Source organism: Egretta garzetta, unplaced genomic scaffold (assembly GCF_000687185.1).
Source record: "Egretta garzetta isolate BGI_Z169 unplaced genomic scaffold, ASM68718v1 scaffold454, whole genome shotgun sequence".
NCBI lineage: Eukaryota > Metazoa > Chordata > Aves > Pelecaniformes > Ardeidae > Egretta > Egretta garzetta.
This window is the reverse complement of record NW_009259429.1, coordinates 876,360-903,021: the sequence shown is the minus strand read 5'-3', so window position 1 is coordinate 903,021 and position 26,662 is coordinate 876,360. Positions and strand designations below refer to the sequence as shown.

General features: G+C 39.8%; 1 protein-coding gene across 2 annotated transcripts in view; it reads right to left on the bottom strand.

Moving 5' to 3' along the window:
* The window catches only part of SHANK2 (SH3 and multiple ankyrin repeat domains 2), a 315,799-nt gene that overhangs the window by 19,178 nt on the left and 269,959 nt on the right, over window positions 1–26,662 (bottom strand). For both annotated transcript variants that reach the window (XM_009637056.2, XM_035892635.1), the window contains 4 exons: window positions 21,446–21,581; window positions 18,693–18,773; window positions 18,321–18,329; window positions 15,155–15,175 (listed from right to left, as the gene is read on the bottom strand). In XM_009637056.2, coding sequence (XP_009635351.1) covers window positions 15,155–15,175; window positions 18,321–18,329; window positions 18,693–18,773; window positions 21,446–21,581 — 247 coding nt within the window. The remainder of the gene's footprint in view (window positions 1–15,154; window positions 15,176–18,320; window positions 18,330–18,692; window positions 18,774–21,445; window positions 21,582–26,662) is intronic.

The following is a 26,662-nucleotide window of genomic DNA, read 5'->3' as shown; positions in this document are numbered from 1 at the left end:
CTATGACAGACACTTGAAAAGCATGAAAATATTTGTTTGGGGATGAAACACATACCCTCCAACTGCACTGATTTTGCTAGACAATACTAGAAGCCAGATCCCAATTTTGGATCTGATCAAAATATCAGTTGGTACCAATTCTTAATACCAGCTACAATTTCCAGTTGGGAAAAAAACCCTTTTGTTTTGTGTAAGTTTATTGCCGGTTTCTTGCCTGTGGACAGGTTCTCAGTCCTTCTCACCCTATAGCTGCTCCCATTCAAGTGGTGCTCTGTGCCTTGCCAAGTCTAGCTAAAGCACTTAGAAATGGGAGAGGAGAGCAGCTTAAAGCTTAAGCTGCTCTGCAAGGAACTCTTTAGGGGTCCCTTGCGCAGTGTTTCCAACAGCAGCACTGCTACCTCTGCGCAGCTGCTTCTTTTGCTCTACTGCCTCTGATCAGAAAGCAAAGGTAGAGCGGAGGTTGTCATTTTAAACTTACAACTAAAAAATGTGAAGCTACAGAAGCAGCCAGCATGTGGAACGAGATTTAATCTAAATGGCAGCAGCTACATGGCGGGTCCTGCAGAACATGTCAAAATCTTAGCATCTGGCCGCAACTGCATGACACTTCTGAAGTGACAGCACTATGTAAAATAAAAACATTCTCACTGTATTATCAAACGTGCTAATTAGGCCAAGAAAATTAACTGGCTGAATTGTATTTAGCTTCATTCAAACTTATCCCAAGGAAATAAGACGTAAGCATATTGGGACAAACTTTCACTTGCTTTTGCCTTTAACGAGGCCGTTCATATCCACAGTACCAGTGTGCAAACCATGTATGCACCAGAAACACGTGTTCAAAAGGCCACACATACTGGAATAATTTGTCAGGCTTACTAATCAGCTTCTCTCCCAACCTCCTTGCGATCTTAAATACTCTGCAGCATGCATTTCTCGTACCACTGAGAGGGGAATCTTACAAGCTTGTGTTGGAAATTCTCTGAGGATACCTTTACAAACAGAGAGATATAAAAAGGCCACAGAATGGGTGCAAAAATTTGCACCCAGTGCGAGGTGTGTCAACAGGGTGGCCGAAGAAGCACGCCTCCAATGGTATTCTTAAAAGGAACGCAGCTGGATGTAGGTGGAAGGGAAGAAATATTCTGTAGTGGAAAAAACCTACATTGGAGGTTGGCCATGCCAGCTGCGTTTCATCATTAAACCGGTCGTTTAGCAAAGTACAGCCACAGGCACGCACGCACACACACTTATAAGGGAGCAATTGTGGCTGACTGGTAGAATACCAAAATACTATTGGCTTTATTTTTAATAACTTCAGTCTCGCAGAAAGAGAGGGAAGAAGAGTCTGTGGCTCACTGGACAGAGAGCGCAGCTCAGCTGTAATCATAGAAGAGGATTTTTAGGCCTACAAATATTCTCTACTATTTGCCAGAAGGAGGAATTCATCACTGCTTTGCCATATAAACTCTTCTGAACCTTTACGAGAAGTTACAACAGTATGTTGAGAGTCAAACACAGGAGCCATGCTACACCTGTGATAATTAGTTACCACCACTCAAGGGGCTCCTGGTAACAGCATCCTTTCAGAGAACTGTCAGGGATATCACATGTATAAGCCAGTCTGATGCCTCGGCATGCATATAGCAATTTGAGTGCCACTATATTAAATTCCCCCGAGAGAGGCAGCACCAAGAGATATAAAATAATTTATTGCAAAGTGCATTTCCATCTGCCCTGTAGGTTACCAATTGCACCCACGCTCTGCTCAGGGTGCCAGCCCTCAGGAAATTAGATGGCCTAAAGGCACAGAAAGGACTTGCATTTTATCAACATGTAAGTTGTCTCTGATGAAAAGCTCTTAATCACAGACATAGTAGCACAGTACCCAACAGCATGTCATGACTTTTACATTCTCAAGAGGTCTGGCTGCTAGGCAAGATATTTTTTTTTTTTCGTTTTCTTAAATAATTAATATCTGTGATAGTTACAGGGGAAAGTCTCCTCCTAATAGATTTGTTGCAGGAGATGGCTCTTATCCCCATAGAACATATTGCTTAATGACTCCTGTTTCAAATCCCCAGACTCTCTCAGAGGAAAAATTATAATGCTGCCCATCAAACCACCAGATCCATCATAAAAGGAACTTTGAAAATGAGAGTCAGGTGCCTAGATAGATCTGGTGGCACGTCACTATACAGGCCCCCAAAGATATATATGAGGTATGATCCTGGCAACATTACTTATTGTACGACATAGCCAAGACATGTGGATTAGCTCCACCGAGGGTCTTAGAAAGTGAGCTTGTCTGACCCACAGAGGATAAGAATGATCATGATCCGGTACAGGCTAACCCCAACACCTCAGGCTGGCATGCCAGAAACACCAGGCAAAGACTGATCGAACACAGTTTTGGAGGCGAGTATTGCCAAGACCTGTATACTTACCACCAAGTCCAGAATGCTTGCTCAGAGGGGATGGGATAATGGAGAAAGAAAACTCAAAAAACAGCTGCCTCAAGAAATGACTTGTATTTGTAAGAAAAGCAATGAATGCCTGGCACAGAGTAAAAAAAACGCTCGTATGAAGTTAAAGTGAAAGAACAGAGGCAAATGTTCTTCAAATACCAGCAGCACACATCGTTAACAGTGCAAATATAAACTACAAAATGTTAGACTAATCTAGTCAGCCAGAATACAATGTTAGCCAATGTAGGAAATGGTTGAATTCTGCCACTGATGGCCTTATGGCTAAGAATTAAAAGGACAGGCACATTAAAAAAAACCCTAAAAATCCTATGGTGTGGTTATTTTTTCTTCCCTCCCCCTTTTGCCTGGCGTGTAGGCATGGGCAACGAGGCCCTCTCGGTTATGGCTCTCTGCAGCCGGCCACTGCGACAAGGCAGCGTGGCCTGCGGTGGTTCTCGAGAGTCGCTCGTCCCTTCGGCCCCTGGTAAGCACACAGTGGAGGATGCCACTGCGTCCTCACCAGTCCATGTCGAGGCACAGGTTAACTCGACATGAGGGGTGGCTCTTTGGGAGATGCGTGTTTCAAGGACCTGTGTCCTTGGCTGCTTGAGGAAAGCTAAAATCTCTGACAGGTAGTTATGGATGGCTCTTGTGGAGGTAGCCACAATGCCCAGCTGCAGCTCCATACGGCCCATGGACTGTGACATGAGACCCATGGACTGTGCATGCTCCCTCTTGATATTTTCCAGCAGCTGCACAATCCTACTGTTGGTTTCCATCAACAGCTTCTCTCCCTCTGTTAGCTGGGGCTGCCCTCTCCAACCCCGATCCCTAGGGACAGGCTCAACACCGCGGTGCTCTTCATTCATTTCATCATTTCCCTCCTCCTCCTCAGGAGAGTCACTTTCAAACTGAGGAGTCCTACTGAGTGACTGATCCCCGGGAGACTGTATGTCCATGGTACACTCCGGAGTCCGCGCTGGTGTTTGAAATCCCTCAAAATCCTCCCCAACGTTGCTGTGCGTTTCAGATGAGGACAACGGCCACTGCCAGCTCTCTGTGGTCCTGGCCGGTGAGTCTTCGTCAGAGGCAGGCACCGAAGATTCCTGTTCTTCGGCCGGCGTGGACGGCGAGCTCCCTCGGTGACGGCCGGCTTGCCCCGAGGATCCAGGAACCTCCCCATCTTGTTCCCCAGTGACATCTGGCAATCAAATAGAGGAGCAACAACCACTGTATCTGAGGCCAGGCAGATGGAGGTATCTACATGCATTGGACAACACATAGAAAGAAGCCAGTTGGGAAGCCAGAGTGTATGTGTTTGGGCAAACGGAAGGGCGGACTAAAGTTCACTGACTGCTTTGGGCACGTGGCAGTTGATGTTATTAACCACTTTTGGTATCAATGCACACTGTCCTGTACCCATAACACACACAGCCATGCTGCATCCCAAGGCAGGAACTACCAAATTCACCTCATCGTGACTGTGACAGGAAATGTCAGTGAACCTATCAAAAAGCTCACCTATGCACTGCAGTGGTGTCAGTCAGAAATCCCTGGGACGAGCTCAGGGCCAAGGGTCCAATTGAGCTTCCTGGGGTGCCAGATGTGCTCCACCACTGGCTGAGGGCAGCCCTTTGTTGTTCTGAAGCACTGCTGGCTATCTTCGCTTTTGTCCGACGTCTCACGTCACCCCCACCCCCAGCGTGCTCTCTCCCAAATCACTGCTGCAGCACGAGGGTGGCTGTCCACAGCATTTATCCCGCGAGCAATGCCCTCCCCAACATTTGCCGGATTGTAATGTTCTTTTCTCCAAACGGTAGGTTACGCTATCTGAGGGCATTGCTCGCCAGGATCTCATCATCTTCTGAAAATAAACTTAGTTTTGCCCTCCCCTGGCTACTTCTTCCCTTGCCTGAGAGCACATGGCGGAAATCTGGGTGCAAGTGCTTCCCTGTGGCAGCTTAGTGTGCAAAGAGGCATCATTATGGATGTTAACGAGGAGGATATTACGAACGTGCTTACTCTATATCCTCCCCTACATAAAATGCACTCTCAAAGGCTAGAAACGGCTACGCTTTTTGCACCCACAGTGATCACTGGCTCACAGTAGAGCGCGCTTTGCCCAGCACTGTTCTTGATTACGTGAGTCAGTGGCCGTAACTCTCACCCTTTCCATGCTTCAGATAAAAAAAAAATGAGTCCACTTTGGTTTTGTTTTGTGGTGGTTTTTTTTTTGCTGGGGAGGGGGGACAATTTGGTCATCAGAAATTAATCTGGGGTGGCCTGGCTAAAATGTTGCAGTAGGGTTGCCCAAAGAGCCTGCATTCCTCACACTCAGGCAAGGGATACGGGAGAGAAGCGCTGTTGTCAGTAAGACTGTGACCTGAACAGCAGTGGCTGACGGTTGCTAGCTGGCTGACTGTGCTGCTCACGCTACAGGGGTCTGGATGCCAGGTCAGCATCGAGCCTGCTCTCTGGCATCCCAGCCTTCAAAAATGTTATTCTTTAAGCATTGATTCCTGCTCTTTGAAATACTTTAGATGCTGCTCTTCAGACCTCAATCTGAAGCTGTAAGCTTACATCTGGAAGATGTTGCTGAGGTCATGTTAAATGCTACTTTTGGTTCTGTCTATGAATCAAGGTTTTTTTGTTTCATTTTTTTAGATTTTTTTTCATTTTATATGGTGTTAAATGAAAGCTCCTTCTGACAGACCCAAGGATCCCTCCTCCTATCTCTCAGTCCCTATCTACCCTAATCCTAATGTGGCACTCATTATCTCTACACCCAAGTGCCTCCAATATTATACTGTTCTAAAAGGGATTCTCTGTGGCTTAATATCATTACGATTTTTTAAATGCTAGAATAATGGCTACTATTTGTGCATTTAGCATATTCACTACTTCAAAGTATTCACATTCAAAGTATTCACATTCTGTCTGTGTCTGGCTGGACTGTCCAGTTGCATGTTTTATGGAAAGTGAGGATGAGATTGTATTTGTAAAAAGGCATGAGCTCCTTATGAAAATGAATTTTAGGGACAAACTGTCATGCAATCATTGGCTCTTCCACTCCATGGAGATTTGAAAGGGGTTGTATATCAACCTAACTGTAACAGCTGCTGCTTCTTTTGCAATTCTTCTCCCCCTTTGCCTAATACAGCTGTAGCTGCAATCCTTCATTAACAAATCTCTCTTAACAACTATAGTGTAGGACCATGAAATTATTTCTCAGCATTTTCCTATTTGAGTACACATGAAAAAAAAGAACAAAAAAACAGGGGACCTATTTTTACCACACATAGCAAACACACATTTCAGTTAAATTCTATGGAATCGGAGAAAGATAAGGGATCATATATATTCATTCTGGTAGAGCCACTGGTCATACAAAGTGTCTTTGTATTTCTTTTGACATGTCATCAGAAAATTCCCCATATTTGAAAACTCCAGTTTCCTGACAAGTGTTCTAAACAGAGCCCACCTAGCAATTGGTAAGTAATAGAACCAATCTAAATTAAAAGTCAAAAACTGAAGCAAAACAAAATAAAAAACCTCCAACCCCCAACATTAATTTATGAATATTTCTGTAAATTGTATCACTGAGTTTAGTTTGTTTGGCTTCTGGGGGATCATAACACTTTTGTTATTTGTGCATGTTTCCACATTTGCCAGAGGCTTGCGAAGAAAAGTTTCTCTGAAAAAGCGTAATGAATTTTTCGTAAAGTTCCTAATTCTCTGTGAAAATGTGCCACTTGCCATCTCCCCCTAATCAGTACATTCAGCCTTTCAGAGCTGAAAGAACAGCATCTGGCATAGGTGACCAATAACACAAATGACAAAGAGCCCAAGCAAACAGTCTGTGAAAACCCATGGGCAGAAAGTTAATTGTGGAAACTACTGGCGAATACTTATGAATAATGAATACATTCACAGGTTTTAGGATAGGTTCGTTAACTTGACTAGCAATGAAAAGGAGGAATATTCAGAATTGTTATTATTTGTAACAAAGTGTTCAACAACTCTAGTAACTCTGGTTTCTGGAAGCTTGCTGAAGCATTGACGTAGGGCATGGGGAAACCGAGGGTGCGTTACAGGCATGGCCTTACACAAGCTTTCATTCACTACAGAGCCATCATGGGAAAATTGCCTGAAGGTCAAGGGCTGACACCACCTTGATGAATGTGTCAGTCTCTGCCCAGTAAATCCATTCCTTGATGACCAAAGGTCGCCCTAAATTCAGACTGAATCTTGGGAAGAGGATTGCAACAGCAGCTAGGTTGGTGCTGTGGAAAAGGTGTGCCAGTTACAGGAGGGGCACTGGAAAACCTGGTTTGGCCAGAAACTGTCCTTATTGGCCAGAGAAGAGGCTGACTGCTTTGGGCAGCTGCCGACAGTAGGATTAAAGCTGGCTGAAGGAGTTACCTCAACTGCCTTTACCTCATTTCCTTGGAAAAGGGGTGACTTCTTAAAAAAAAAAAAAAAAAAAAAAAAAGAGACTAAGACTGTCAAGTCAAAATTGGCTATGGACCAAACTATATATCCACATGGTTGATCTTACTTGATTGTTAATTTGCTTTTAAAAAATCCCTCTCTTAAACCTAAGCTTTAGATACGGTGGGTTAAAAGAAGCACAGCTAGCTTCCCTAGGTGTGGAGCAAAGGGAAGAGGTCAGATTCTCTGATCTTTCTAGTTGTTTCCACCTTATACACCATTCCTGCATGCAGCATTTTGCTCACAGTGATATGTAAGATGTACAGGCAAAATAGGTCACTTATGTCTTTTATAGGTATCTTTATATTTATACCTAGTGATACCAGCCAACAAACTGGCAGTCTCTGAAGTCGTGACTTGCTTCATGTTCCTAACCTCATGTCCCTTGCTCTGACAGGGCATGGCCCCCATTTTGATCCTTTAATGACCAAGCAAGGCAATCAGAAAGGAGCATGTGTGTGGGCTAAAGGAAATATAAACATCTGGAAGTCAGTGGCCCACTGCACTTTAACTTTAGTGTTTGATAACTGTGACCACTATGGAGCTATTTGCAAAAGTCACATGGGACTCACAGGTTTCTGAAGACTGTTTCTTGCTTTACCTTGCTGACTCTGCTGTGTTTAAAGAAAAAAATGAGTTCTGTTCTTAAAGTGATCCATGTAACAGTAACTAGTGAACCTTCACCGAAGTCCTGGCTATCTTTCCTTTCTTTCCTGTTAGACAGGTCCTCTTTCTGCAGCGAAGCCCGTAGCTGGCTGCCTTTATGGGTGTTTGCACCGGGCTGATACAGAGCTTGGTCTGATGTGGTAGGTCAGCAATTGCTCCTGGTGACCACAGGAGAACTGCTCCATCTTTTGTACCTGCAGGGGTGATCTGTGGTTTGCTCAATCCTGTTCTGAACATGGTGATTAGAAGCCAGGATTATTCCAGCCTTTAGGTTCATGAATATGTCCGTCATTTTGGAGCACTGCTATACCGTGCTGTCTCTTTGCACCACAACATTCATTACCAGTGAGAGTCCTTTAAGTTTGTTATGAGACATATTTAGGATTGTAGCAATTATTGGGTTGAGATACACAGAAAACTGATCAGTCGATTCAGCTGTAGGGGTAGAGGACTGAGACAGAGGCCAAGAACAGAGCAGGGCTTTGGATATAGACAAACTTTAGAGACATCAGAGGTATTTCTTTAACTTTTGTTCACTGAAGAACATTTCAGATTTATGCCTGTGTTGCGCCTTACCTGCCACTTGGACTGGCAGTTGATCCCTCCCCTGAGATGTGCTGCTCTTTAAGAATCCCTCCTTTTGAAATCCCACCATTTCTGTTTCACCTCTGCTACTGGATCGTTGCCTTTTCCATTATCTTTCCTTTTCAGATTCCCCACCAGTGGAGCTGGACGTGAGGGGTGGGGTACCGTCTTCCTATGTTCCTTGGCCACAACAAGTGGGCCAGGAGCTCAACAACAGCGGTAACACAGTTGGGGAGCTTCCTGGGACCTGCCTCTGCTGCTCTGGACCTGGGCCTCTGCCTGTATCTGCATCATGCCTCCTGGGGTAGGTGCATTTTTCAAACTGCTTAGGTACCAAGGTGATAGATGCCTTGTAAATACCTAAGATAGATACAGACAGAAACTGTACCAGGCACAATCAGTTATGCAAAACTTCATACAATGCCAATTGCACCTATATGCTGTAGTATCACCCACCTTTTCTAGCATCTCCAGCCAACCACAGTCAAATATTTGGCACATGTATTTTTCCTTTGGAAAAGTGATGGGAACACAGGCCATTCATTCTTCCTTGCTGTCAACAGGTCTAGGCACATAGCCCTTAATGTCAGGTACTGCATATGCACATATTTTGTTCCATCTCCTTCCCTAAATATGAGTTTGCAAGTTTCATTTTATTTCTTTCATTAGCAGATAAAATTTGTTTCCTTGTCAATAATCTGCAAAAATCAGTTACGTAAGCAGTACTAAAACTAACGGGGTAGTCTCTATGTGTGCTTATTAAAAATGCACAGAGATTTGTTTTGACTGTGTAAAAAATATGGTTGTGGTGTTGCTTTTATCGCATGGATTAATTTTTAAAATTACTTTCATTTTTAAGCTCAAGTAGTTTGTTTTAGCATAAAGACCAGGAGTGATTATGCATATAAGTTTGCATGCCTGAAAAAAAAAGCATCTAAACCAAGTAGATGCACTTATTTACATTGCATTCCTTTTAGATTTTTTCACTTCCCATATATATGCAAAAGACCTTGCCCTGCTTAGTTTGTAACAGAATAGCTGGGAAGTAACTTGATAAATACTTCAGGGTGAATGTCTGTGGGTGGGGGGAGCTCTGTAAAGGTCAATTTGGGCAAACAGTACCTGTGGGAATCTAGACACTTTCAAAGAAGCAGATGAACCAAATTCTAGAACAGCTTTCCAATACTAATGGGGTGGTAGCAGAAAGATGAGAACCTACCGATTTCCAAAGAAATCAGACTAGAGAAGTTCATATGATAACATTGCTTGTCATAGAAGCAATTGTACTGGACAAGTGCATTTCTAGTGCCACTGGGGAAAAACAGGTGACTCCTATCTGCAGATGGTTAAAAATGGATCTCTGTTACATTAGCTGTGCCCACTGAAAGCTAACATCTGTCTTTTTAGCTATTCAAATAGGAATAGATGTATAAAAATTCGTCAAAGACCAAAAGTAGGTAAAGTATAACTACACCTTCAACATACTGCTAAGAATTTAAACACTAACCTTAGCTAAAGCATTGTTTCGGAGTACGAATATTAAAGGTTAAGATTTAAATCCAGATTTGTGGTTTATGATCATATTTAGAGGAAAGAAACAACAAGCTCAGCCTATAGTTGCATCATGTTAAGGTATAGTTATCAAAATATACAGAAATGGAACGATTTGAATTATCGTTTTGACAGTTAGGCTAATCCTCATAAATCTGCCACCACGAGCACATTTTAATCTGGAATTAACTTCTTCCAGCCCCACCCCAAATGAAGAATTTGCAGGATTGTGCTTAAATCGCAATGCCAAAATCATACTGCAAACAACAGGCAGAGGATATTACTTTAGCAGTTAGCATAACGAGGAAATAACAAAAGTGCTTTGCAATACAGTCAAAACCATAAGCCGTTTGAAACACTTCCCTTCTATGAAAATTGAGCAAAAGTACTTGTATGTTCTCTGGGATACTGTAAACTCTACAAAGCACACTAAAATCCCCCCAAAAAGGAAAATTATAAAAATAAATCAGTAAAACATAAAAACTGTTTAGTGACTAAAATTAATCATATAACATTCAGTATCTATAAATATCATTACATGATTTATGAAAGTCATTTGTATGTATCCACAATAAAGAACTATCCAAACTTTCTGGAAAGAAAGTCTTATTTGTCTTTCTAGGGCTGAAAATATCTTCACATTAGTACACGTAAGTCACATTTACATCTTATAATCACACATCAAAAGTAGTTTTAAGGAAGGTAGAAAACTGCTATGTTCAAATTCCTTCTATAGATACAATTTTCAAGTACCAGCTCTTTAACAGTAGGTTCAATTAATGAAATAATTATACAGGCATTTAAAATGCACCTGCAATCCTGAAGCCTTACAATTCGGCCTACCTTGAAAGAGGAATGGTCATTGTCTAACAGTGGTTTCTGTTTAAGAACAAAAACAAAGCAGAGAAGATAGTCAATACCCACTCCTACCCTGCAAGCCAGGTGGAATTTAAGCGGCACTTTGACGTTCTGTTTAAGAGACAGCATTTGAAAATTTGGCCTAGTCACAAAAGAAAGACAATCAACCAAAAGGAACCAAAAAGAAAGGTGGAGGACCTAAGACACTTGCAGCCTTCTCTGTTCTTACACTTACTCTCACACTTGAACACCGAGGGGAAAAACCAAACAAACTATGAGGAATTCGCTAAAACCATTTATTTTTAATTATATTAGAAATTAATTAACATGGGTATATGAACATTTGAAGAAAAGAAAAAAGAGAAATAGCAGCAAAGGGAGTTTTGAGATGAGGGAGATAAGTCCTTCATCTCCCTGGCTCCTGAAAGAGAGAGAGAACACATTAAAAGCGTTGAAAAGGTTTTCCACTGCCCTAACTGTACCATGTTGGGAAACACATGCAATTTTTACTGTTCCTCAAGCACTCACGATTTTGAGTATGTGGTTAGATATTCAATTAATAATATCTGAGTACAGCAAGTGACACTCACGTATGCCAACATATTTAATTCATCTGTTTCCAAATTCTACAAACCCCACATTTTCATTAACACTTACAATTCCTTTTCCAACTTCTTTTATACCATTGTCTTGTTTGGCTGGTGCAGAAAGGTTTTGAAAACCTTTTCAATTGCTGTCCTGTAGTAAAGAAAAACAAGTGTCACCAAAGGGTGCTACATACTCAAGAACAGGCTGATAACTTCAAGATACTACTAGTGTAAATAAGGAGAAGACCCACACAGGGACTCAGCTGACCTCTGCTCAGGATCCCCAGTGTTTTCAAAACGCTAGGTAAAGCTGCCTACCTCAAGCAACATAAGCCCAGGTTTGAAGAAGTGTTCAGTACTGAGATTTACCTGTTCATTTAAGATTCTGTGCCAAAAGTTGCTAATCAGCACATTGCCAGCTAGGTGCCACATTTTTTTTAGTGGAAAACATAGGGTTTGCATTGTTCTCCTTGGAACATGCCAACTTTCAATACTTTTCTGTTAAAAAGTGTTTTAAAAGCACATATGTTGTAGGCATGGTCCTAATCCTATACCTTCTTACACTGCTGTGGACCTCCCGCAAGTTAGACGAGAAGTCATAAAACCTGTGACCTTGCTACATCAACAAAAAATGGGGCCCAGATTTTTTCACACATATACTTCACAAATTCCACCCAGAGTCACTGCTTTATGCTTGTGAAGAATGACAACCTGATGACAACCTTTACTTTATTATTATATTCCTATCTCATTAGAATTTCAAAGATGTAATGCAAATCTATTACTTACAAGGACACCCTTCAAGAATTCTTCATTAAGCCTGATGCTTTTTGCTCTCGTCTTCTAAAATACAGTGTCTGGTGAAGATCAGAAAACCTTCTTCCTACACTGAAGCACTGCAGATGCTGGAAACTATCAAAGGAGTCAGCGTTGTGAGTGCTGTAAAAGTTGCTTTAATGGTATTTCCATTGTTTCCTGCAGACAAATCTCCATCATCAACTCCACCACAGTGAAATAAAAAAATGAGTTTTGAACCCAGACGTCTTTGTGAGTGGTTTCTTCAAACATAACATAACACTGTAAGGTAATCCGCTGTTTGGCATTCATTTATATATATTTGCTCTGCAATTTCATTGTTTCAGATGCCATTAGAATGTGCCACCTTTGAAACAATGGACAACAGGAATGGGATGAAGTGTGCATGCTTCTTGCAGACAGAGCTAATAATATTGCTTTTGAATGCCATCAACTGATATTTTTTCTATTCAAATGCTGCTAAGACTTGATGCCAGGTAACAATATTCTGCGTTGATGATATCACAGTTATTCTGTATCTGAGAGGTGGTACTAGCATCTAAACTGCTCAACGGAGGAAAAATCCTACATTTGTATTCGGTACTGTAGCCCACATCAAAACCCAAAGATCAGTATCAACACATATCGAGGGATTATTTTATATTGATTGCCATATCAAATCTAAGAACAAGCAAAGCACTCCCCTATCTCACAGCTGACCCTTGCATGACACTGTCAAAGTAATGTTTATTAATGCAGAAGAATTATTTATCTTGTCATTCCCATCTCACTAGGAAAATTTAGCCCGCCCTATTCTTAATTTTATACTTTCTCTTAGAGGATTTTTTAATTAGGTTTTTAAAATTAAACACTGTCCACTTTAACTTTCACTGGAAATCCCAAATTACTCACTAAATCACACCCATTTCCTGGCAGTAAGAAAAGCTTAGGAGCAGGAAACTTTTAACCCATGTATCTAGACATTTATGCATTTTAGTTTATCGATATGTTCCTTAAGTATCATCATTTAAAAATTCTCCATCCACAAGAAGCTATTGATAAACAAGTTGAAACAAAAACTGAAGAAAAAACGCTTTAAAAACAAGCTTTTCATGAGCCACAAACTTTTTATGAACAGAGTTAAAATTATTATTTTAAAATATTAATTTTGAAAGCCTGATGACACCTATTTTCTGTAGTGATGATGACAGTTATGACTCTCAAAAATGCATTGGGGGTTTCATAGATCTTCTTTTAATGTTTTATTTTTAGAGTCTTTTCAGTATTTGTATTTTCAAATATTAATTTGCTGCCTGAATATTTTGGTTATTCTTCTGTATTAATGGGCTAACTACACATTACCTAGAATTATATTTTAAGTACTGCCTCCAAAAAATCATTGCTACGACTGTTAGTTTACACGTTGCCATAACTTACTCAACAAGTCTTGAAAACCTACAAGGCACAAAAGAAAAAAGAAGGCATCTTCCCCCTCCCCCATAGCCCACAAAATCCAGTGAGCAGTTTTGCTACTGAAACCACATCCCCTCCAAACACACATTTTGAAGTTGGATGCTTTCTCTCTGAGTCAGGCAACTGCTGTAAGCAGCAAGTCAGTGGCACAGATGAAGTACAGTTCACATTTTAGTGATTTGTGCTACGCAACTGCAGTAAAATGAGAACGCTGCCCATGCCATACTGCTATACACCCGAAGATTTTATCACCTATCCCTTTAGACACCAACGCCACATCTTCTATCCCGAATACAAAAAAATACGGCCTGTGTCCTTCCCTTATCCTATCCTCCCAGTGAACCAGAACCCCTCTCAAAAGACAACCAACAAAACCAGTCAAACAGAACAGCAAAAGCCGTTATTTGAATCTTAATGCCTCCCTCACCTATGGCCCAGAAAACAGAATGTTTCGTTGACAGAAGACTCTACAGTAACAACATAAAGATTTTTTTATATGCAGCCAACACGTATTTTTCAGAAAAATACCAGTAGCAATGGGGTTTATTCTGTCATATTCTCTGAATGGAGAATAGGAAATATCACTATCTGGAACCTCTGTTAGCAACCTGAAAGGAGGTCAGGAAAGAGCACAAAAATGAAGAGTGGAAAATAACTTGATTTTGTCCTGTTTAACATTGAAAAGCAAAAGGTTTGCTGTTGAGAGAAGACACTGCCTACAGCCTAGCTTTCCTTTCCGTGACACTGAACTTTGTCAATGAGCAGGACGTAGACTGTTTTACCAGCTATCACCCAGGGCCTCGGGGAGGTTTGAGACTCCTCCTTGGGCTAGACGCCATGAAAATGTGTAGATGACACAGTCCCTGCTCAGGAGAGCTTACAATCTAAGAAAGCAAAATGACGTACAGGAGTATGGAAAAATAAGGCTAAACACAAACAAACTCTGCATACATATATATACGGTTACATTTATAAAAACTATTAAAATAGCACCACTATTTCTACCTGCCCCTCTTGCCTAGCCATCATTACTTAGATGAGTGCTTAGTAGGGATTGTAGGGGAAGTGGGTTTTGGGGGGAGATTTCAAGGAGAAGGCAGTGGGCTTATGAATCAGTTCAGGGAGGGCACTCCATGCATACGGGACAGCGTGGAAGATGTTATCTTGAAAACTTAAAATTGTGCAGAGCAGCATTTCTCCAGGTCAAAAGTTTGAGTGTTGTGTGCAAGATCCCTATTTCCTGAGACAGAGACAGTGTGGTTATGGGAGTAATGTTTGGCCATTAAAAAAGACAAGTGAAATCACTAACGTAGGACTACACTGAGGGTATGTTACTGGCCACATATTCTCTGTGGCTGTCAGTTAGCACAGTAACTGTGAGGAGATGATATGGAAGGGTTTGGAAAAGAGTTGGATACAAAGAAGGAAAAAAGGCAAGATGGAGGAAAGGAGACAAAAGGAAGAAATGTGGGGAGTATTTTCAAATGTAGTCTTCTGTTTTAGTTCTTAGTGTGTTTGCAATTTATTAACTAAGTAACTAAAAAACATATACAATAATTAATGTACATTTGACACCATAAAATAAACTGGACCATATGCCAACATTTACATCATGTTATTATCCTTCACTATGGAAAGGTGAGAAACAGGTTAAACAAGAGACAAAATGCTTCCCCTTACCCTTCTTCTTCCGTACTGAAGCTTGGAAATAGAAAGGGAATGAACTGTGAATCAATTCTGAAGGTAATTTTTATATGCTAAATCCTTGTCTGTCACTTTGAGCATAAACATTTTTCTGCCATTTAAGAAGTTAGCCTCTCACTGCTAGCCTCTACTACGCATGTATCTATCAAACCACAGCGGATAAACAGCTTGGCAAAAGCCCAGTTTATCAGGGTTTACACCTTAACTATAAGAAATTACTCCCTTGAAGATATTAGGGATACACGTACAATTTTTTTTTTCTAAATTCTTTTTTAAAAACAGTAATCGGGGAACTTATTGATACTAGAGCTTTCAAACTATGGTCATAGGGCATTTCCAAATCTTTGCAGATTGAAATGGAAAGGAATCGTTAGCACACGTTATCTGACGTATTTTGGATTAACTCATCTGAAAGAGAACAACTGAGATGGTCTGCTCAGTATTACGGAGAACAGAGTAGCTAAAAATATGTCAATAAAACCAGAAGTAGAGTTCAGAGCCAGGCAAAGGAAGTGACTGTAAAGACTGCAAGATGTATAATTTAAAAAAAAAAAAGTTGTTGTTTCGCTTAGCCAGGAGAAATTACAACAATATATACTCTACGGGAAAACAAATGGGGAATTTCTATTTATCTTTTCCTTCTATTACATAACAAGGGACATTCAATAAAATTAAAGGCATCACATTTAAAACCAATAAAAAGGAAATACATTTGTACACAGCACATAATTAGCCTGTGGAATTCTTTGCCACGAGACATTATTGAGACCATGAGTTTCTTCAGCTCAGAGAAAAGATTACACATATATATTGATGAGAACATCCACAGCATTCATCTATACGTACTTCCTATTTAGTTTGCACATATAGATTCAGAAACAAATGCTCATTCATTATATAGTTTAACGGCTATAAAAATGTGGGTGTTCTCATAGTTCATACGGATGTCCAGTATATACACATATACATATAAAAATATATAAATTATATATAAATACACACATACAATCTGTGTTTTGTGTCAGAAGACAACTTTTAATTGATGATAGCAAGAACATTTTCTCGTTGGCAGCTTGTTCAGTTGTTGTGCAATTTAAGAACTCTTGTTCCTTCTGATAATAGCCCTTTTACAGGACAAATATTAAACTAGGCAGACCACAGGTGTTATTTATAACAGTAGTAATACTGTTTGCTAGGGTGCCAAATGTTCAGAGTATCATGGAACTGGTATTTACAGCCTTGCGCAGGAAGAAGACTAATTTCTGCCATGCTCTAGCATTACTATAGCTTTATTAGTAAAGTTTTGCCACTGTAATATTTGCCCCATCAGGATAAAGATATGGATGGGAAATGTGCTTAAAGATTCAAGTATGTCCCACGGCTGCTAGACACAAGAGTTGCAGTGATTTCTGCCAGGCGATGAGAATAAACAGCAGATCAAGTATGATAACCTGAACAGGGGGGTGAGAAAGCTAAATATGATGGTCTTCATTGCAGAGGTGACTTTACATTAATAAGCTATTTTCTCCTAGAAAAGAGTGCAGCTTCTCCCTGCTTTAAGAACAGTATCTATTATGTAAGACTGAAAAGTAAGAGAAATAGAAGAATACTCTCAGTTTGAAAGTGGTTTGCAGAAGGGGATAATGAAGGGGGGAAAATGATTGCCTAAGTATTTCTGTCCCCTTGGGAAAGTCTGTTGATAAGCCAGCCAAGTTTTACAGCCTCTCAGCACTCCATGAAGAAAAACAAATCGAAACACCCAAACCCAAAAAGTGGCTCCAGAAATAATATTTTACATTTTAATCCTGTAAGAAAAATTATGGATCATGAACAAATGGCTGAAACCTTTAGTCAGGCTCCTAAGCTTCCTGGCACAGAAAAGCCAATTTTTCTGAGCTCTGTTAGAGCTAAATAATCAGACTGTTTCATTCAGTCTTCTGAGGAGCAGCTGAGGGAACTGGGGGTGTTCAGCCTAGAGAAAAGGAGGCTGAGCGGAGACCTTATTACCCTCTACAACTGCCTGAAAGGAGGCTGTAGTGAGGTGGGTGTTGGTCTCTTCTCCCGAGGAACAAGCGATAGGAGGAGAGGAAATGGTCTCAAATTGCACCAAGGCAGGTTTAGATTGGATATTAGGAAAAATTTCTTCACCCAAAGGGTTGTCAAGCACTGGAACAGGCTGCCCAGGGAAGTGGTTGAGTCCCCACCCCTGGGGGTATTTAAGAGATGTATAGATGTAGTGCTTAGTGATATGGTTTAGTGGTGGACTTGGCAGGGTTAGGGTAATGGTTGGACTTGATGATCTTAAACATCTTTTCCAACCTAAACGATTCTATGATTCTATGATTTTTGTCTTCATTTGGTTGTTATACCACAGAGAAGACAGTAATCACTTCAGCACCCCTTTGTTGGTAAGAACTCCCACTGAAGCTATGTGACTTGACTCCCTAAAAGATGGATGGGGTCCATCTGCCCCAGAAAACATTGACTTCCATAGGAAAAAAAGTGGCCACAAGGCTTTGATTCCTTCCAGTTGGCCTTCATATGAGTCCATGCCAGAAAAAAAAAAAAAACAGATTATAAAATATAAGTATTTAAATCGATGTAGGACTACATGGAAAAATGGTTTTACTGTATGATAGACTATTAGTCTGCAATGAGGGACATAGTTTGTTTTTATACCCAATTATCACTTGCCAAACACACTGTTCTAGTGTAACAGCCATATATAAACACACACTGGGCTTTTCTCTTTGTATATATGGTCCATACATACATATTTATTAATCTAGCTGCAGAAATTCTACTTTTTAATGACCTAACAGATTAAAACCAGGAAGAAAAGAAGTTACCTTCCTCAATTCTAGAAAACAAATCAAAATTCCCAGAGAATTATGCATATCTAGAATGTGGATGATCAAGCAAAGGCATCTACAATCACATTTCTTAAAATTAGCAAATGAAAGACTGAATGCTCAATACTTTTTTATTACCAATAGTGAGAAGAATTAAGTTTATATCATGCACAGAAGTCAAAGTGATATCATAATATGCACTTTTTCAGATCAGACTCTAATGACAACAAGTTGAAGTTGAAGCTGCTTTAACACTGTCAGCTTTTTAACAACAGCTTCTGGCAGCTTACCTTTATCCACTAATGAGAGGCCACAGAAATTTAAAATAAAACAATATTAGATGAACTGAAAATTCAGAAAGCAAAGCTAACAAAATATGATACGGCATTACTTTTTAGTAGATGTGCCAAACTTTGATGATGCATAAAATGTATCAACATTCTCTTGCGTAGCGGTAAAGGCACAAGTTTAAACAAAAATTATTCATGCAAATCATGCATATTTGAACTCTCTGAAGATGCAGCATTCTTAAAACCTTTTCTGTTCTATATACTGTACACAGTGCAGTTCCTTTTAGTGAATTTAACATATATACATATATATATATATATTTTTTTAAATTTCTATTATGCCAGCATGCTTGTCAAAAAACACTCTCTTACCAAGCTCTTCAAGCTCTGAGGTCATTGACTTAGACCGCAAGGTCAGTGCAGTGGTTGGAGCTCGCTTAGGAGGTGGTGGGGCTTTGCATAAACAGAAGGATATACAGTGTAAGTAAATACACACCTCAAACACTATATTCACATACACAATTACATATTTATTTAAAAGAATACGCTACATTAAATAAGGTAATAATAAATACATGCATGTAGAGGAAAAAACCCTGAGATGCTTTTCATGTACTGAATTTCTATACTGTTTCTACTTTTAGTGTAGGTTGTTTGCCACGTCAGCAAGCTTTTATGTAACAGGATACATAGAAACATTTAAAGCTAAATAACTGTGCACTTCTATTTTTCAGTAGGAAAAAGACTTTCTAGAGAAAGTGCCTCACAGCAGTTGTGCCCCTCCTTCTAAGAAATGTACATAGCTAAAAATCTCCTGGAGACCAGCCAATCTCCGCCAGATTAATTTCAGCTTTGAAGAAAGCTTTACATCTGAGAAATACAAGAAAGAAGATTCAAATTTATCTTAATAGTTATGGTGAGACTAGGGAAAACAAGTGATCCTCAGGATAAATAAGATCTGAAAAAATCAAGGCAATCATCTAGCACAGAAACTAAAATCCATCAGGTGCTTTTATTATCCTGAAAACCAATGTTTCTGGCAGTCAGAAAGGAGCACAACATCAGAAAAGATTATGCCAATGTTGGTAGGAAAGTTGGGAGATTTCCAGTAAACAGAAATGGCTCTGGGACACCAGGAAGAAGTAAGGATTTTTAAGTGTTTTGGTCAATACTATACATCAGGCCACACCATTTTGACAAAAGGGTGGCAAAGAGGTTGAGGGTGAGAAAGAGTGATGGAGGAAAAAAGTAGACAACATTCTTTCCTTATCACCTATATCCACTGTGTCAGCATCATCCTTTCCCTGCTAAGCTCCATCACCTTCTTACAGAGGCTTGAATAACAGTGTGTCACAAGAAAGCAAAAATATAGCTCAGGTTCTGCACCAGGTATGAGGCTGCGTAAGTACTGCACATATTGACTCCAGTCTGCAGTCTGCCCTTGCCCAACAAGAGAAGTGACGACAAAGTTCTGAGGGAAACCCCACGAAATACTGGACTGTTAAATGGGGCTGGCTATCTGGCGCTGGCCTCACCATAAAGGAGACCGATGGCAAGAAGATCCTTCCACACACCTCCTAAGGTACAATGGCAATTGCCAGGTAACAAGAAAGGCTAACAACTTCCAGCAAAAAGGGACAAGATTCAAAAGTGAATGGTTTTGGCAAATGACATATTATCAATAGAAGGCTCTGGAAAGATGACAAAGAACTGGGTTTGTTTTTATAGAAGCAACTGCCCTTTGGGTTGTACACAATGGCACTTCTACTTAAGGCCAATATGACACATCCCAAAAGGCAGAGGTGAAAAGTTTGTTTAAAATGTGTGAATAGTAATACTGTCAAGCTAAAATTAATGTAGGACCATGTTTGGACATTATTTACTTTAATACAGCCATTTTCTCCCCCAAGGTGCTGTATTTTTTATTTTTTTTTAAGGCAGTAGATGTCAAGAACACTCACGTGGAGACAGAAAGTTTTACTCATGGACAAAGTGTGAGCCCTTGGGTGCCAGCCTCTAGCCCACTCTTGTGTTGAAGAGCCAGGCGGCTGTGAGTGACAACTCAGGGGACTGGTGGGAGGAACAGGCATTTTCAAAAAAGTGATGCTGCCGTATTGAACTGTAGTTAGCAGCAGCAATCTTTTCTGCTTAATGGTATTTATGAGGGCCTAAGGACTTCCCAGAGTAGCTTTTACCTGAGCAAACTCAGGGGTATCTAAGGTGAAGGAAATAGTGCAAGATCCAGTTTTTTTTCTTTTTTTTTTTTTTTTTTTTTGTGAAATTTTGGTGTTTTTTTGGGTAGTTGGGTGGGAAACTGAAAATTGAAATTTTTAAGGGAGTAGCCCAATCTTATGGTTAATCTATAATCTCCATTAAAGTTAATATTAAAAAAAAACACCCTAGGCTTTTAATCTGGAAGAAAACCCTTTTCCTGTTTGCACCCAGACAATTCTTCCCCAGAGTCTTCATGCCACACGATGCTATGTTAACCTCTCCCGGAATGGCTGCTTTCTTGCTAGCAGCCAAGCAGCAGAAAAAGACTCTGCATGTTTTTTACTTATGGGAGGAGGAGGTATTTTCCCTGGCTGGAACAACCCCTCTACTTTGAATTCATCTAGAGGAATTTTCCCATTAAAATGTACTGTTTTTCTAACAGAACTTCAGTCTAAACATACTGCTTACTTCTCTTATTCTTACAGAGGTCCTTTCTAAAATATGTGTTTATCAAAATCGTAAGTTCTCAATGATTTCAAGAGGAATCAAACTAACCTCGGCTCAAGTACCTTTGGAATTAATCGATAAAAGATAATCTGTTCTTTGTGCTTTTTTTCTCTCGCTGCTGCAGGAAATTTTACTACAAGACCTTCAAACATAAAAATGTATAAAAATCCATAAAGTTGAAATGTCATGGCAAGCATGACAAGAGAATATTGCCCTTTTTGCCACATATCAATGCACAAGTCAACAGAATTAAATTACTCTAAATTAAATAAGAGAAGGGTATTTCAAATTTTAAAAGTCAAATCTATAAATCAGAATGTATAAAACAGTAATTTTGCATCCATACTCTTATTTTCTGTGGAGCAAGACCAAAAGGAGTCCATAAGGAAAAGAGAAAAATGTACCTTTCTTTCTAGCTGTGTCGTCTGGATCAAGATTCCTGGTTACTGTGACAACCTTAAGAACTAGGTGATTGCCCCCTTGTCGAATCATGTTCACCACCTGCCTGTGGCCAACTTTCACTACATTCTCATTATTAACCTGCAAAGAAAGGAAATAGTCTTTTAGATCAAAATATAGAAAAATGCCGTTATTTCAGTTTTAAAACCAGAAGGTGGGAAGAACAGGAAGATATAGAATTTCTAATTACTGTCCTTTAATAAAACTTCATATTTAAGAAACAGCATATAGCTGACACAATAACAGGAAAACAAAGCTAGCTCTTCATGAAATATGAAACTCATTTCCTTATAATTACCAGTTTAAAAAAAAAAAAAAAGTTGAGTTCAACCTAATCTTTCCCTTTACGTATTTTATTTCCAACAATTAGTGTGCTACAACTCTGCATTTCGTACACTAAAAATATTTTCTTAAATGACAGTTGTTTCTCATGACTGCATTATCCACAAATGCTTATATCCATTTTATACTCTCTAACACAACCAACGAGATCTTAAGAAGGTTTTCAGATCTCCCAGGAAGGAAGATTTTCACTCCTGAACTAAGTTCTCATGTTCAAAACACATTTTTTTATTATATGCACTCTCCTCTGATCTGATGCCCTGGAAGCAAAGGCAACAGGGCCATAGCGGTCCAAAAGAGTCTTTGTGGAAAAAGAGGAGTTAACTATATGAAGCCCTAAACAGCTGTTATGGTCATGCCAATTAAACTTTAAACTCCACCGCAACATTAAACTTTAAAATGTATACTCTCTGCGTAATTCCTAGTGCTACATCATAATTTTTGCTGTATACATCTTTCCATGATATGAATAGACATAGAAGAAAGCATAGGCATAAAACTGTAAATAAGCATGGGTAGAAGTAATTTATTTATTCATCCAATCCATAAGAAGTCACTGGAAGTTATCAGGAATCTGAATGATAGCATATAAGCATATAAGACTGAAGCGCTGCATGTGCTGTTTGAACATAAAAGATACTGAGGAATGGAATCAGCGAAGAAGAGAGGCTGCCAGGATACATGCTGGGAATTTGAGCTCTATCCAAAATCCAACTGACTCAGTTATATTTCACTGAGATCACTCAGTGCCTTCCAAAAATGAACAGTCATTTTTAAAGTAAGTGTTTTTAGCCTCCTCTATTTATTCTGACAGGCTGGGCATCTCACACTCAAAAGAATTTACAGTTTAGAGCAAAATCTCTCATTAAATATTATTGCCATTTTGCAGAACACGCACAAGCAGACCCATTCCAGCTTGAAATTGTTCTCCCATCCATTGTATCAAAGGAAAAATCTTGCCTTTTTTCAGGCTTTAGCTGAGACAAAATGCATTATGAGGAAATAACATCGTGGTAAACCGTATTTTTAATACAGTGCTGCAGTCAGGAATCTCGAAGTACGGCCCATGTGCTACATCTACAAGCTTGAGATGGTTTTTGAGACGCTTTTTTAGTTTTAGACAGTGCTGTAGGTGTAACACATGCTGAACATCCAGACCTGTGGAGAGGGCAAATACGAAGTTCTCTCATTCTGAAGGTGGAGGATATAAAAGAATAGAGATTTGAATAGGACTGTTGCTGGTTTGTTTTGTTTTACACCTTCTTAGCATCTGGTATTTAATTCCAAGATATGGTGTTTATTTAGCTGGACCAATGGCATCTAAATTTAATCTAAATCATTTTAGCAGAGTTATCCATTTACTTCCAAATTCCTTCCAGTATTAAAACCTCAACCAGGTAATTCTTTCCCACAGCGAAAAAGTTCACGCAATGAAGAACTACAGAATGCATCTACTCTGTCTTTACCGGAATTAAATTTTAAGGTTGGAAGCCAGTATGGATTAGAATATACCCCCTAATGCTGTCAAAAAATAAAGACCTCCAAATAGATCAATAGTTAATATTAATCAAACACATGTACACCTCACTAGTGTAAAGTGATAAATGCGTAAAATGATAAACAGCTTATGCAGCATACCATCTGGTTGCATCGTTATGTGCAATGATATTTAACATTTAGAGTAAGAGCAAATATATACAACACATTTTTTAAAGCTGTCTCAGAAACAGAACCTGTAAATGGCTGTTTATAGCAGCTTTGTTTAAAACGCACAGTTACAAAAGCTGGTACCCAAAAGATTGATACTGCAAAAATAAAAATATTGATAGGAGAGCTGAAGATTATTTAACTCAAAGGGTTTACATAAATACTTGATAACAAGAGAATCATGAAATCTGCAGAGAAGCACCTCACCTTCGGCAGCTTTACCACCTCAGCGGGTTAAAACTGTAGCATGATCACAAAACAGTAGCGTGACCACAAAACTGTAACATCAGAATTGTCAATAGCTTACAAGGAACTAGAATTTCAGCAACAGATTCTCTATTTCTTTTAACCTTCTTCAATATTATATACAAAAGCCACATGACTCTAGACATGGTCATTAAACAGTGAGACACCAGGGTTCTAGCAGGTTGGTTTGATAGTTTTAGTCTGAGACTGTTCAGAAAAACTTTTTCAGGTGTGAGCAATGTGATGGGACTGTCCCCCTGCTTCCACTTCAAGCTTTGGCACTGGGGAGATGACTGCTGCATCTCACCTCGGCTTTGTCATCAAGCTGAAGGAGGTAAATTTTTACAATCAGTAAACCAGATATCTCTTTCACCTGTGCCAATTCATTTCATAATCAGACATGTACTTGGTATTGTATGTGATCACATTCTTTGAAACATTTAAAAAAATATTTTTGCTTTTAGTGGCAAAGTGTTTAGAAGGATAAACAGTCAAACTTGGAAAACTGATTTGCAGGCACAAATTTGGGTCTCTCCCTCTTCTTCGACCCAATCTTTCAGCATATTTTCTGTGATCTTGCACTGCAAAACCTTAGGTTCTTCTTTGACTCTTCCCCAAAACTTTCCTGCACAGAACTTTCTTTCCTATGTCCTTCATAAATAGGTGAAAATAGATTATAGGAATAGGTATGTGTTGAGGCTGGTTCCATGCTAATGGCAACTGGCCATCCAATAAGCCAAATGCAAGGAAAATTGTCCCTTGGGACAGCCAACAATTTCAGGAACTCTCCTCTACCCATTTCTGACTCTCAGGAAAAGCCTCAGGACTTCATATTCTTGAAATGCATACTTTATCATCATTTAGTTGAAACTGGGCAGTGGGATGGAATTTCCTTTGAGCACTTTGAGAGAATTTGAGAACTAATACGATCTCATAGATCAAATGTCTTTTAAAAATGCCCTAAATTGGAAGCCCGAGCCATCACAAGCTGAACTCACATTTTGGGTATGCATGAAACGTCCTTGAAGTGTTTAAAAGCAAGAACATTTTTGTGAATATCAACATATTTCAATCATATGTCTCAGTGCTTTTCCAGCTTGTATAATCAACATACACAGGATTTTTAGAGCGGTACAATGTTACAAGACATGAAAATTACGACTTAAGACCAAGCTGGCGACAGAAATGAGAAAAATGCATAGTAGACAATTTTTCCAGATAAAGTAAGTTGCTTGTAGCGTGCAATGCATTGTATTTCAATGCCTTGAAGTATTACCAGCCACATGACTTATACCACCGTTTTTCATGTACCTCATGTAACATAACCTTGTGTGAACCACTCGTGAAAAGGATCAGATGGTACTGAACAGAGTCAAGGACAGCAGGGGAGAGACACAGTGCTACCTAGACTTCGCCCCCAGTGATTGCACCATTACTAGTTAGTTTGCAGCTGAAGGCAGCTAATGTAAAAGAAATGCAAGCGAAGCAATGCTCATGCATTGGTCAGTATTTAGAGGAGATATGGATGGAGCAGTCTGCAGCTATAATTGGAGGTGCACACAGCCGGTTAATCCAGGAACTTCTGGATATACTAAATATTCATACATGGCAGTGAACAACGCTTGCCATAACCTCCACATAGAGGTTTCATTCCTTTCTCCTAGCTGGTGGAACCAGTCATTCACATAGCTGTCATTACATGGATTCCTACAGCAATGCAATGTATTTGAGCGTGAAACACTCAGTTCTTCAAGACAAAAAGCAGTACGCTGTGTCTCCTCTCCACCCCCCACCACTGTGACCGCAGCAGACACGGCGCTGCTCCCTCCAACACCCTCTTGGAGAATGGAAAGTGCTTTGAGGCTTGCATTCAATGTGCTTCACAGCCAGGACTCACAACCCCTTAAAGCTCCAAACCAGAGACCACGATCAACAATGACGTTCCTCTTGCACAAAGGGCTTTGAATACCAGTGATGAAGAGTTCTCTCTCCAACATGGACATTCTCTCAAGAGATGATTCAAAAATATGGAGTAGACCAGTGACAAAGACAACTGACAGTCATACTTCTCACTACCTTTAAAATACAGGTCCACCACTCTGACTTTATCATGCTGAGCATTATACATAGCAAAATCTAAACCCCACAAAACCCAATTAAAATCATAGAATCGTTTAGGTTGAAAAATACCTTTAAGATGATCAAGCCCAACCATTACCCTAACCCTGCCATCCCACCACTAAACCATGTCCCTAAGCAAGGGGATTTATTAAAGAATAAATAATGATGTTGTCTCAAAAAATCAAATCAGCAAAATATAAATCAGGTAATCAATTTTTTTCTTGTGAAATATTCCGTATAAGAAAGAGCACTCCATACAAAAGATGATATATGAACACCCGTGACATCAATAAATTTCTTCTGAACTTTACAAAAGAAGAACATGCTCCTGTTCAGGCAACCTTATAATCCTGATAATATCAGAGACAAGTGCACAGGACTGAGAATGCCAACAGCTCATGAGATGGAAGTAGTTTAGAAAACGATAGGTATGGTAGAAATTGGTTCTCAGTGAATATGAATGGAAGGCAGTAAAGTCATTTGATGGGTGATTTCAAGAGATGTACTCCAGCTGCAAGGTGTACCATGACAGAAGGCGAGCAAAGGAGGAAGGCAGAAGCAGTATTTAAGATTAGATGATTGCTAAGAGCATGAAGGAGAGGAAAAAGGTATCTCCTCTCCTGGTCTGTTTTTACAAAGACGTTCTAGGCAATCTCAAAGGCAGCAAAGAGCTTAAATATGATGCAGCAAGAAAGAGGACTACAGCAAGATGCAAGTCAGCAGAGCCACACAGATGCTGCTGAGAG